The sequence below is a fragment of the Phalacrocorax aristotelis genome, chromosome 4 (genome assembly GCF_949628215.1).
Source record: "Phalacrocorax aristotelis chromosome 4, bGulAri2.1, whole genome shotgun sequence".
NCBI lineage: Eukaryota > Metazoa > Chordata > Aves > Suliformes > Phalacrocoracidae > Phalacrocorax > Phalacrocorax aristotelis.
In genome coordinates, this window is record NC_134279.1 from 40,455,524 (window position 1) to 40,469,528 (window position 14,005).

At 37.3% G+C, this 14,005-nt stretch overlaps 1 protein-coding gene across 1 annotated transcript in view; it reads left to right on the forward strand.

Moving 5' to 3' along the window:
• The window catches only part of TLL1 (tolloid like 1), a 142,409-nt gene that overhangs the window by 111,047 nt on the left and 17,357 nt on the right, over positions 1-14,005 (forward strand). Inside the window, exons 14-17 of the mRNA XM_075091075.1 lie at positions 879-1,004; positions 3,966-4,126; positions 7,039-7,219; positions 13,825-13,950. Coding sequence (XP_074947176.1) covers positions 879-1,004; positions 3,966-4,126; positions 7,039-7,219; positions 13,825-13,950 — 594 coding nt within the window. The remainder of the gene's footprint in view (positions 1-878; positions 1,005-3,965; positions 4,127-7,038; positions 7,220-13,824; positions 13,951-14,005) is intronic.

The window sequence follows — 14,005 nt, forward strand, 5'->3', positions numbered from 1 at the left end:
TGTCATACAGCTGCAGCTATACCTGCAGCATTTGGTGCGTGGGGAGTGGGTAATTCCGTCCCTGTGCTGGCCACGACACAGTGAAAGCCACTAGCAGTGGTGTGGCCATGGTGACACCCAAAATACAGGTCGCATCACCAGGAGAACGTTTTTGCTCTTTTGAAAAGCCATGAGTTGGGGCTTTTCTCACCCAAACTGTTAGTTTTCAGTGCAGACAATTATAACCTTGAAGGCTGTAGACATGAGAGTGGGAGCTCTGTTTTATTTCTAAGAAATTACTTGTCCTGGTGTAAGGAAACAATATTTCAACATCTGAGGAATATTTTAACAATGAATCTCATGGGTATATTTCAGAGCTAGTAGAGATAATACATTATTCCTTTCCCTCCCCCATCCCTGATGCATCTTGTTCCCTTTAATATCAGTAGAATGAAAACCTGGGATTTGAGGATTCTGTTAATCTGTTTTTGACTATGAATTTGGGATAATGCACAAATTGATTCTGTGGGAGATAAAGTGCCCTTGAAGTGACCCTGCTGTGGATTTTCAGTCTTTCTTTCAATACTTTATACAGCCTTTACATTATGGCTGCCTGAATTATTGTATGCTGCCCACAAAGTGCTTATAAATTAGGTCTGCAACTGTCAGTAGGTATTGTAAAAAAACCCCACCCAAACCCCACAAAGGACAATTTTTAATTTTCTCCGTTGCAGGTCTGCTTAGCATTTGAAAATCTCTTAGTCAGCAACTACAGTGTGTTATGAAGTGCATCTTATAATGGCATGCATACAGCTTTCTGGGTTAATATTGATCCAGCAATTACAGCTGAAAAAAGGTAATTATTTAACATGTTTTTGCATTCTTCACTGTCTTGGCAGAGGAAGATGAATGTGCCAAACCTGACAATGGTGGCTGTGAGCAGCGCTGCGTAAATACTCTGGGCAGCTACCAGTGCGCCTGTGATCCTGGCTATGAACTTGGTCCTGACAAAAAGAGTTGTGAAGGTACAGTGCATTGCTGTTATGGGCTCTTAAAGCTCGCAGAGTGCCTTTGCTTGAATGAAATGCTACACCTTTCATATGCTCTAGCCTAGCAGCGTGAGACCTGTGGAACCCAACCTGGAAAACCAGTGTTCCCTTTTAAGTAGCGCTGCCAGAGTGCAATCTGTCCACAGCAGTCATCTTCATCCAATGCCTGGCACTAATTTAGCTGTAGAGGATTTGCTGTTAGTCGATTGGGAACGATGCAAAGCAGGACTTTGTACCTTTCCAAACCACTTATTACATTATTCGTACTCATTAAAGCAAAGTCTCCCACCATGCATAAGGAGGCAATTATCAGCAAAGCAACGTGCCGCTTCGGCTTATTTAATGATCCTTATGACCACCTCTGACTGGGGTGTGACTGGGAAGCTGGTGCATTTGAAGAGCAGGATCCTTTATTCTAGCTTAAAGCTCAGAGAAATATTCCTCACTCCCACTCAGATTGTGGACTTCTCTTGCTGGAAACAAATTCTACTTTTCAGGCTGACCAAGCATGTTCAAACAATCATTTGGAGAAATAAAAACCTGATAAGTGGAAGTCTGTGTAAACATAGGAATGGACTGAGATAAGTTTTGCATTCTATATGTATTTCATATCACAGGAAAGAAGCAAATGCTCTTGATCATTATGCACCATTTATTGTTTGATTTTTATTCGTAAACATGAATGAATTAAGAGATAGAATGATTTATTCTTATCTCAGTTCATCTTTTTGAGTAGTGAATGGATTTTGAAAATTGCATTGCTTGGAGTTACGGTTTTCTTCTGATGCAATTCACTGGTGTCTCTTTTTTTCCAATTTCCAGGCTTTAATTCACAATTTGTCACAATTTGGGGTAGATTTGCTTAGTTTCTTTGCACTTTTTGTTCTTTTGCTTTTGGTTCTGTGGGGTTGGTTTTGTTTGTTTGTTTGGGGGGGGGTGTGTGCATTTGTGTGAGGTGGTGATAATCCTAGGCTACAGGCATGTTAGATTGTGTCTCTCATCAAGCTGGCTGGTTTTTTAGTTGTTCTCCCCTCCCTCCCAACTTGAATAGTGAGCACGTTGGAGAAACAATTTATTTAGATGTCTGCATGTGAGGCAGTGTGCAGAAAGAAAGGTTAATCTAAGGGGGGCCATGAAGACAGAGATTTGATCTCTGGGCCTTTGATCATCAGCCCAAATTTATATAAGGAATTTGGTTTAGTTTGTCTGCTGACCTGAGTCAGAATATTAGGGAAGATGACCAGTCTTTCAGAGAACTCTCCCCTCTGCCTCTGAAAAATAAAGACGAAATACGTCCCTGACACCCAAACAGAAAAGCAACTCTGGCAAAAGGAGAGGTCACTCAAAGTGGTGCAGGGCGGTGTGGAGCAAAAGCCCTGAGCTATCCCTAAAAGTGTACATGCATTTTTTCCACATGACATAGCACTCACTGTATGTAGACACTACTTGGGACTGCTGAATTAAAATCACTGTGTAGTCACAGTGAGCATTACATCCTTGTAGCTTGGGAATTGAGGGGTGACCTAGCTGTATTAATTCACACATGATGTCAGAAGCCTCTAACTTGGAAACTCTGCCCAATGCTTCACTGCAGTGTTGACATGCACAGAAAATTGCTTCATGGTTGTCTAATACGAATCTCCCCTGCTGGCAGCATATTAGAAAGCTTTAAGAATTTTTTTTTTCCCCAATACTCCACATTTCCCACCATTGCCTCAAGGAACAATGGAGGGATTTTGAAAAGCAGAAACTGAAAACTAGCAGTAGTTGTCCTGACCCAGACTGGATCATGTGGGGGTGCAGCTTGTGTCACCCGCGTGCAGTATAAATCTGTGCCTGGTCTTTTTTGACACATTGAGGTTGACCCAGGGTCTTAGTCCCGCCACTCTGGTCAGATTACCCTTATGTGTATACCAAGGAGTCTTCTGCATGGAAAGCCATGTTCCAGGAGGAAGACTGGTACGTGTCTGCGTTGTCCATACGAGCCCTGACAGAAACTGGAGAGTTCTCCCAGGTGTGTTAGAGGAAGGAGATGTAATGTGTGAGACCATCAGCTAGACAGGAATAGCCAGTTTTTAAAGCATTCGACATTAGCACAGAGCAGGCAGAAGGATGTGGAGCTTCCCCCCACCAGCTATTTAGAAAGAGATTCGTGGGTGATTTCCAGTGCTGTCACAGTGCTGTAATGGTATCAGTGCAGCAGAGTATGATCGAGAACCCCTGCAATTCCCATTACTTTTCTTAAAAAAAAAAAAAAAGCCACAGATGGAAAAGATTAATGTGTTTATCCTTTGCTATTTGAACTGTACTCACAAACAGTACAGTATTGTTCTGTTGTATGGAGGTGACTATTTAGCATATATTTGGAAATAATAGGTATTTTCTCTATTACTTGAACACCCACACTTCAGCAAAAGTAATTGTGACTGAAGAGTATGTGACTGCTATCCCGAAGAAGTGACCCTATCTAGCAGGTTATGGGAGGCATACAGCTATATGAGCTGAGACAGGTAGGGCTGATTCTGGATCAATAATCAAGGAGAGAAGCTGGGGAAGTGCAAAGCGCATCTTAAGTAGTCCGTCTGTCAGAAGAGGGGTGGTCAAGGTCCTGGGGAGGGCGGTGAGGTCAGAGGACTCGCATGGGAAGGGCTGTGAGAGAATAACCAGAGTCTCTGGAGGGAAGGGAAAAGAATGAATATGATAACGCCTTGTGTACTCCTGAAACTTATCTCTGTCTGCAAACCTGCAAGCTGTTCAAGATAGGGGCTGTCTCTTTCTCTTTGTTTGCACCAAGCATGATAAAACAAGATTCTGATTAGTCTGTCTGGGCATTACAGCCGTATAAGTAATAAGAGGACTGATCTTCTCAGTGTGCTTCTGTTTATAGTAAAACACGGTTTCAGTCAAGAAACGATGCTCTCCCTTTTAATTTTACAGCTGCTTGCGGAGGACTCCTGACAAAGCTAAATGGGACTATAACCACACCAGGGTGGCCCAAAGAGTATCCTCCAAACAAAAACTGTGTGTGGCAGGTGGTTGCCCCGACGCAATACAGAATTTCAATGAAGTTTGAGTTTTTTGAGTTAGAAGGGAATGAAGTAAGTAACAGTGAACAAAAAGCTGCACAATCTGTTACACAATAAACAGTTCCACGAGGGTTCAAAAATAGATATTGTCTTATAAAACCCTTGCTGACTGTTCATATGCTGACAATAACCATGGATATTCTTGTTTTCATTTTGGGACTGTTTCTGGATTCTTTCAAAACAAACATGGAAAGAATAGTTCTCTTTTACATATCATCTAAATCTATATGTACTACAAGAAATTTAAAAGACGTGTTCTCTGCTGAGTCTCAGCTGACTTTTTTTTTATCAACAAAGTAAACCAGAGCAAATGGCTGAGGCATATTGGAAAGAATTCAAGAAAAGAAAATCTGGAGAAACCAAATCATCTTTGCAGACTATGACTGCAGAGAATACACATAAGCTGTGGTTAGTGGCGGAGTGAGGGAGCATTTAAATCACTTAAAAGTATCTCATAGGGGGAATATTTTAAAAGGAGCAGTACCAGAAATAAGGCACAATAGAACAGCAGCAGTGTTTGAGCTGGGCAGACCCTGGAGGCATGGGCGATCTGGTCCCCAGGTGGGGGAGAGAGGCAGGGCAGAGCTCTCCATGTGGTAAGGGCTGCTCCCTGTAGCTTTAAAACAAGTGGTGGGAGTTGCAGTGTTTTTTGGGTGTGAATCGGTAAAATATGGGTTTCAACATCAACTTTTCAGCCTCTGTTATGCTTCCTAGGCACTGCTCCGTCACACCATTGAGTTACCTTGCCACGCTCTAGTCATAATCTGCTGTAGCCAATTAGTTTATCTTGATTTTCTTCACATGGCGTTAAGCACCCAAATCCCAGGATATTATTTGTGACTACACATATCTGGTATGAGGATGGGCCATGTTTCAGGCATGAGATCTGAAGTGGCAAAAGCTGGAGTTTTATTTATAACTAAGAAACAACCCAGCCATGGTTTCTACAAAATATCTCAAAATTATTGCACAGGCAGGCAGCGATGTGAGATTTTTTTTTTTAAATAATTTAGGGTGCATTCTAAAGTCCATGAAATTCCAACTCTTAATGATGTATATGATATACTTATGTCCTGTTATCATTATTACAAGAACTGCAAAAGGTGTAATAAATACGTACAAATCCCAAAGAATTAAAATTTAATTACCATTTGAAGAAATCATAAAACAATTCTTCTGCACTTTCTTGGTACTTAAACCAGATTTGCAAGGAAGACATCTGGGGTGTAATCAAGTTAAGTCAGTTTTCTAAGGTCATACAAGACACTTAAGTGGATATGAAAAATATATACATAATGTTTTTCAACATTTACAACTTTGGCTTGATCCTCTCCTGTGCTACTAAATCTCAGCTTTATACTATTAAATAGTAGTACTAAGATTGGTACCTGTGAAAATCAGAAGAAATATATAATATCTGAAACATTCCAATATATTGCCTGAGTGGAGACATAAAACGTATACATTTAGCAAATGCTCTAATTTTTTTGTTATAGGACCTCCATTTAGGAACAAGTTTCACGTCTTTTCGATATTACAATTTTAATATTTTACATTTACATTTTACAATTTTAATTTTGCATTTAACTTGTAAAGTTTTTTAAACATAGTGTAGTATGAAGGAAGGTAGATCTATCTGAAATTAGATTTCATTTCTAATCTAAAAGCTATGAAACCATCAAAACTCCACGCTGATGTATTGCTGAAATTGCTGGGATTTATTAATGTTGTGAGCTATATTTGAAAATCATATGCATTAATATGAATTTATGTTACAATTAATATAAATCAGCATGTGGCAGTGACTATAGTTTTATAATTGTTATTTATATTGTAAAAAGTAGTTTCAGCTGAATTAGTCACTTTCCAACTCTGCAACATATGAAAATTGCTCCAGTAACAATGAAAATGTAGTCTACATCTAGAATGTATTATATTAAAAATAATTGGAAATGTTGACGATCATTTAGTATTTCATAGGGAGAGAGAGCAACAAAGGCCAAAACATCCTTTTTTACAGTACCCCTCCAGCTCCCATGACATTTCTTTTTTGACTAGAGATTGCGATTTATCAAATACAACTTGGATTTAATGGACAGTCTAAGCTCTGTATGAATCCTCCTGGCCACTGTTTTCTCTTAAGCTATTGATTGCAGACAACTGGGACATTTTTGATTAAATGATTGATAGTTGAGCCTAAGAAGCTTAGAAGTTTTTGGGTGGAAGGCTTTAGGTTGACCAAGGGATTATGCATTGAAAGTATTATCACGAGTAGTACGCCTTGCGTAAGGCTTTTTTTATTATGCTATTTTATTTTATTTTTAACCTTTTAATGAAAATTATATGCATCAGCTTTCCAAATTATAGCTAAGCTACTGTTAAAGAAAGATGTATGGTTTTAATAGTTTATATATTTGTAAATAAATGCATGTGTCTTAAATACATGATATTAAAAACTGGTGAGTTTGAGTGAAAAATTAATATTTTTTTAAAAAATCTATGAGATGCAGTAGAATGTAAGTTCTGGGTACGTGGTTTATAGCACAAAGATAGGTATAATTTTTAGGGTAAATATTTCTAGATTTTAGTCTAATGTCACTGGAATTATTACTTTTTAGATTAAATGGAAATGTTACTAAGCATCTTGAAATTTAGATACTAAACACAGATTAGTATCTATCAAAATATAGTTTTGAACGTAATGCATAGTATAGCTATGCTTTAGTGACCTTAAAATATTCTTACACAAAATCAGTGAACATTTGTAAGCATTTACAAATGTTTTCAGTGTCAGGGAAAAGTGAAAACAGATATAGTTAATCTGTAATTAGGCAGCATATACCAATCAGGTTTTGCATTTGTAAACAACTTCATACATTTGGTTAACAAAAAAAAAAAAGATTTTTTTTTCTGTCTGTCCTCAGGTTTGCAAATACGATTATGTGGAGATTCGTAGTGGCCTTTCTTCTGACTCTAAACTACATGGTAAATTCTGCGGTACTGAAGTGCCTGAAGTTATCACCTCTCAGTACAACAACATGCGAATTGAGTTCAGATCTGACAACACTGTGTCAAAAAAAGGCTTCAAGGCACACTTCTTCTCAGGTATGGGAAATCACTCTGGTGTACCTGTGGGTGCATCTGAGCATACACGGACTAGGTGGAGTGAATACTAGATTTTGGTATGAAAGTGAGTGTCATTTTCCCTTATAATTTGCCTGGTAGCTTTGACTTAGTTTTATTCATATAAGCATAAACCACTCTCCTGACATAAAAACCGTTCGGAATTGTAATGTCTGTATATAGTGGAAAATATATGGAATGCATATATATCTTTTGAAACAACAGTAGAGGCAAATGAACTTGGTGAGGTGCAGAGGAAAAAAGCAAATTTACTAAGTGTTTTTGAATTTTGATTAGGTTTCTTTTATCCCAAGTTTTGTTGCTTGTTTTTTTCAAATCCCACTTGTAATGTGATACAAATTACATGCAGTGTACACTTGTGGTTTTTTCACTCAGGTCTCTCAGTATAATGCGTTAGTTATGAAATTACTCTTTTGGGCTACAACATTTGTTTAACATTATGGGTACTTTCTTGCCAAACTTTGCGCTTCTTAATGTTTTGCAGAAGAACATAGTTTAAGACCTTGCTCTTGCAAAAATGTGTGTCTTTTTAGTTACGAGTGTAATTTCACTGAGGCAGATCAGAGCGATCAAAGTTTACATCATCTAAGGACATGTATTGTTGAATAATGTTAGACATGAGTGAAGCTGAAGATGTGAGGAAATATTTGCACAACAGTGGCCTCTGCAATTACCTGTTTAAACGAGACTATAATAATCTGGTTGTGGCAGGATATCACCTGGTGTTAGTACTGGAATTTTGCTCAGTTTTTCTTGTGTGTTTACACACGCACATATGCATAAGTTTGTTACCTTGAGTGAAACAACACAACAAAACAGTCCCATTGTCCCACCTCCCCAAACTGGAAGTCATCCAGAAGCATTTGGGATTTGAATTCTGCCCCAGGTTTTTTGATAGCAGTTAAAAATCTGAATTTGGAGAATCCTGTTTGTGGTTAGCATGTAGCAAAATGTATTACCAGGCACTGTGATTAGCATTTGTTTGCTAAAATATTTTATCAAAGCTGAAATGAAAATGGTATTTCATTGGTTATTTTTAACAATTGATAACTTGACTATGACCAAGTAACAAGAAACAGTATATTGTATAAGTGATGTGCTTTAGAAAGCGAGGAAAATAATTGTCGAGACAAACAGTTTAGACTTTCAGTTGTTTTCTCATTATGACTGCTTTGATGTTTTGCTTAAGCAATTATGAAAGATGAAAAAAAGTGTTTCACCTCATCAAAGAAATTAGCAAACATCTTACCTCTTCTACAGCATATTATTTTTTCAAGTAGTCACATTTCTCTGGTCAGTCTTTCAGATCCATCTTTAGATATAGCTTCATTTTTTACTTATCAATTTATATTTCACATTAGCAAGAAGCTTTCAAGGTTTACTCATTATTTGTAGTAAACACATATATGGACACAACAGAGCTTCCTCCTAGAAACACTTACACAGCTAGTCATTTCATGTTGGCCTAGCAGGAATGTTGTGCCAGCAGGATTTGTCACGTATTTTGATATTTTACAAGAATAAATATTTTTCCAGTTCTAAAAATGGCGTGCAAATTAAGTTTGTTATGTATTTTCAGGATCTGTACGTCTATGCCACATAAAGCTGGCAATGATAGCTTTGTAATTTGTGTAAGCTCTGTTGTTTAGAAGTTGTGTTTTGTGAACATGCTGGACATTTACATGTTTATAGTCAGTTAAATTTTGGTTTTCTTTAAAGTGATGCTTCATTTTCACAGATTTAAGTGATTGTTTAAATGATTATTAATATTATGAGTGGATTCTAGGAAGAAATCAGGCCAAAGTTATATGTGACTAGACTATAATTCATGGAATTAAAAGCATCAGGTTGTAATCCTTCAGAACCTTTATTTCCCTTGTCTTTTTCAGTTCTGAATGAAATGTTCTTCCTTTCCCATCCCACCCCGCCAGGTGAAAACAGGTTTTTCCTAGTAATTAAAAAAACCATAAGTTTTAAATTATGCCATTGATCACTAAATCCATTAACCAGGGAGAAATCTGAAGTAATGTGTTTTTTAATGAATAGAAATGTGTGATGTGTCCTGGATACAGTATAAATTTAATCCCCTTCAAAGAAAGATAGGTTGATATAAATAGTCTGTAACTATATAAATTTACTGAATGCTTCATAATGTATTTCTGCCATAATCTCTTATCTCATTTCATACAACTTCAGATACTTTTTATTTTTATTCTTTCTCAGTTCTCTTCTAGTTGTTATAATTTCTAGTAAATTCTATTCTTCTGTGTTATCTGGCTGTCCCCTTTGACAATATTTCCTGATCAAAACAGAAACTTTGTAATGCTTGAGACACATCAAACTTCTGAACTTAAATAATCTAAAAAGAGGTTGTCATCTCTGAATAATTCATCAGACAAAACTCTCATGGCTGTCAGAAAACACTATAATAGTCTTACCCCTGAATTCCTTAATATGGACATAATATGCTATTGGTCTGTCAATGAAGAATGAACATACGACTTCAAGTATTTTGCCTTTGGGAGTTGATAGCTGATCACTGTTCAGCTGATGAAGTGGGCTTTTTTGCCTATTTATAACTTGTCTTCAGAATACACTACTTTTGGAATGATATCTGTGGAGAAATACTTAGTGATAGTGTCTACGACACTTGCTGGGAGGCATTTAACAGTTTTATTAATTAAATCACAACAGAAATATTTGTAAGCATTTAGTTATAAAGACATACATCATGAAAAAAAATCAGTAAAGAGTAAAGCACTGCATCTTGCAGTCTATTCACCAGGAAAGGGCATGTGCAATGTTCAGCGAGAGAGGCAGGTAGATAAATCAGATTTGTTTGAAGATTAGGAACTGTAATGTGCTCCACAACGCACAGCCAAAAAACTTTTTTCGCAACTTTCATGGTAGTGAATTCTGCAGCCACGGCTACAGTTGGGAATCGTGGCCCAGCTCCAGCTCAGACGACAGAAAGCAGTTTTTGGGTGGTTGGAACCCACTGTGATAAACTGTGAAAGCAAACAGTGGCACAGGGCAACAGATGACCTGCATTAAGAAGGTGTTTATTTTGATATAAGACAAGATGTAATTACATTTTTGGCTGTAAAATGGTGTTAACAGCCAGACAGGTGCTACTGGAAAGTGAGAAAAACTTTTTTTCAACATTCTGTAAAATTTACATTTGATGGGACAGCTCTGAAGAAAGCTCCGCTGGGAGCTGTTGCAGGGATCTAGCTAATCTCCAGAGACACTCTTCACTCTTGTATGTTTATAATCGAGTTTCTTGGGTAAAGAGAAGAAACTAGGGAGTCGTGATATATTAATTATTTTAAAGCTTTATTAAAACTTTTTGGAATTGGATATTAGGCTTCTAAACAAAAAGCTTCCGGTTATTAGCTTTTTATTCTTTCTCCTCCTCTCTCTCTTCTGTCTTCCTCTCTCTCTCTCCTGCACTTGTCAGAAGACCCATTGCAGTCTGCTGGGCCCATAAGACTAGAGGAGTGTAAAATAACTCAATGAATTTATTCTAGGAAGGGAAAAAGATAACTATAATATTTTTTTTCCCTGTGGTGTTTCCAAGAAGATAGCCTGAGCATTTCTTTAAATCAGTCTTTGTGTAGTGTTATGATTAATACTTAGTGATAGTATGTCACTAAACTGCTTCCATTTATCATAAATTTCAGAGTTACTTCAGTGTTTTAAATAGATATGTTTTGAATGATCATGCAAAGAATCATACATGGTGTTTGATGTAATATAGAAATGAGGTTTGTTGGGACATTTTTTCTTGGGTGGTGATTCATTGAGCAGTTAAAAAGAGAAAGCTAGAATATTTCTAGCCTTGAGCAAATCTGTTTTGGAGCACAAACTCATCTCTGGTGCCATCCTGGTACATCTTTTTTCCACAGACAAGAATGCTGCCTGCAAAGAGAAAATTTTTGTTTTTGAATCTTGCAAGGACTTGATACAGGTCCCTTCAGGCCGAGTACGTATTATTCACAGACTGGTGGCCTTTGAGGGTCTCAGAGGTACGACCATTTGTCCTCTGAATGATTTAATCTAACATTTTGTTGAGAATGGATCTTTCCCTGTTCTGAGTACTGATATGAGAAAAGAAAGTATCCATTCAGAATGGGGAGACTCATTTCCATCTGTCAGCATAACAAATGGCTTTGTTTTTACATGGCAAAACATTTGTTCCTATAACTAATACAGACTAATTATTTTTTTCATGAATTTTGAAACTGGGCAATCAATTTGACAGAAAGTCTGTTCCAAATTGTGAAGTGTGAGGAAGGCTTGTTCAACAGTTGCACCCTTGATTAACCACGTACAAGTCATTATTGTGTTCAAATATGTTCCAAAGCTTCTCCTTTCTACCTTCTGTCCATTGTTTTATCTATGAGAAGGTCCAACATGGGACTGTTTGCTTATGTACTTGTCTCTTACGAGATTATTTTACAGAATAGAAGATTATTTAATGTTCAAGTACTTTTCAGTATTTTCACACAGTTTGGTGGAAGATGAAAACGGACAGGGCTTTTATTTAGAATTTGTGTACCTGCTCTGTACTTGAAAGCCTAACTTTGAATGCATTTTGAGCTTGCCTTCCACTTATTTTATTATTTGGGTAGAAAACTACAAACAAATGCTTAGGAAGGGAAATACTGAAGAGTTTTTTATATATTATATCTAATTTCTCATTTGTTTGTACTGTTCTTCACTGGCAACATGGAATTAATTTATGATAGTGCTTGCCTTTGCAAAGATAAAAGATTAAAACTTTTGTTTGAAATTAAATAGAATTAGTACCTCAGTTTGGGAGTTGCATTGCGAGGTGCATAAACAGTGAATTGTGGAGCTTTTACGCTTCTTTCATCGTCAAAATGACAACTAGTATAAGCCTTTGGACATATGATTCTGGGAGCTACCTATGTTTTCGACTGTTTCATAACCCTCAAATCTGTTCATGTCTGCAGAAACGTTCCAAAAGCTTTCAGTGCAAACAGATTTGAGGTTTACAGGACAAAATGCAGTGGATGCTTGGGTGTGACTTGCAGAATTTATCTATAAATGTACATTATCATAATGTATGGAATTAGAAGCTCATTTTTATGGAAAGAACTGCAAGACAGGTCAAGTGTTGCATACATTTTGGCAGATAAAGCTGATGTGTACGCAATTATGATGCAAACTTCCTTTGTTGTGTTACTGAATGTAAGTGTCAGTAAAGGCAGGGAAAAAAATACGTATGACAGCAAAGAGAGACTTAAATGATCCATAGTGGCTTGTAATCTATAGAAATTCTTACTGTGCCTACTAAAGTCTGAAACATCGCATGTTACCTTGTTTGGCGATAATGCTCACTGCTGCTTTCCAAGGTACATGAGGCTGAAGGGGATGCATGCCCTGCATTCCAGCCCTGCAACAACTGGACCTCTGGGATGACCACAATTTCTTTGCTCTTTTTCCTCCTCTCTTTTGCATGTTGAAATGACATGGTTTGTAAGCTTCAGTTTTTTAATATATGTGTGTGTTTATATATATTTATGTAGGTACATGTTTTTGTATCTCAGGATTTAATATATGAGTCTGTACATACATATAGGTACATACATATGCATACATGTATGTGTGTATGTATGTATGTGTCAGTAGCAGTCTGCCTCTTTTAAATGGACCAGCCTCACCTAAAATGACAACAGCTGAATGACATAGGAGGGTGGCAGCTGAGGCCTCTTGCTAGAATGACAGCCTGTTAATCTAGTTTGGCTTTTTTCCATGCAATGAATTTGTAGCTGTTTAATGCAGGTCATATTTCCTCCCCTACTCTCTGCTTTACTTCTAACACACTAAAAGCTCTTTTAAAGGATTATATGTTATTAAACAGAACTGCATGCTATATTGTAGATCTTGAAATAATTAATGCCAGTTTCTTTTGTATGTTTTTCAAGAAAATGTTTTTTGTTTTGTGATGTTCTGTAATGTCCAGATTAATTAAAAATAAAGCACACTGTCACTCTGCTGGGGAAAAAAAAATCAACTTTTTTAGTAAGTTTATGTTACATCCTTCTTTTTGTGTACGTTTAATGTGCAGAGCTTGAAACCTTGTTTGGCCTACGTGTTCCTTCCAACATACCATCATTAAACTGTGACATTTGCATAAAGTCAGAATAGTTTATGCGTTGTCCAGATATTACGCTCCTATGGTTTACTGAAATAAAGCTTTGGATGAGATATTTATTAAATTTTACCAGCTAGACCACTTGAAAGAGTAAATGCTGGTAACTGTCTTATCTCCTTTGATATAGCTCATTTTACTAGTGTTCCTCTGCCCTAGGAACTACCCCTCGCTTCCTAGAGAGACGAGACAGACTGTTTGTGCCATGGTACAAGGTTGCAGGCTGAGCAATGAGTGGCTAGAACTAAGGTACCACGAAACCACCATACTGAGAAGAGTGACTGTGCCTTAGTTTATCCTTTTCTGGACTCAAACACTGTGCTAAACCTTTTCCTTTTTGGTAATGAGGACTACTGCTCACCTAACCTTCTTGTGTATTTCTTAGACAAGGATGAGTGTTCAAAGGACAATGGTGGCTGTCAGCACGAGTGCATCAACACAGTAGGAAGCTATGTTTGCCAGTGCCGAAATGGATTTGTGCTACATGAAAACAAGCATGACTGCAAGGAGGGTAAGTGGTAAGGTATTTGAACAGTTGAATATACAGCTGTCTTACAGGAATATCT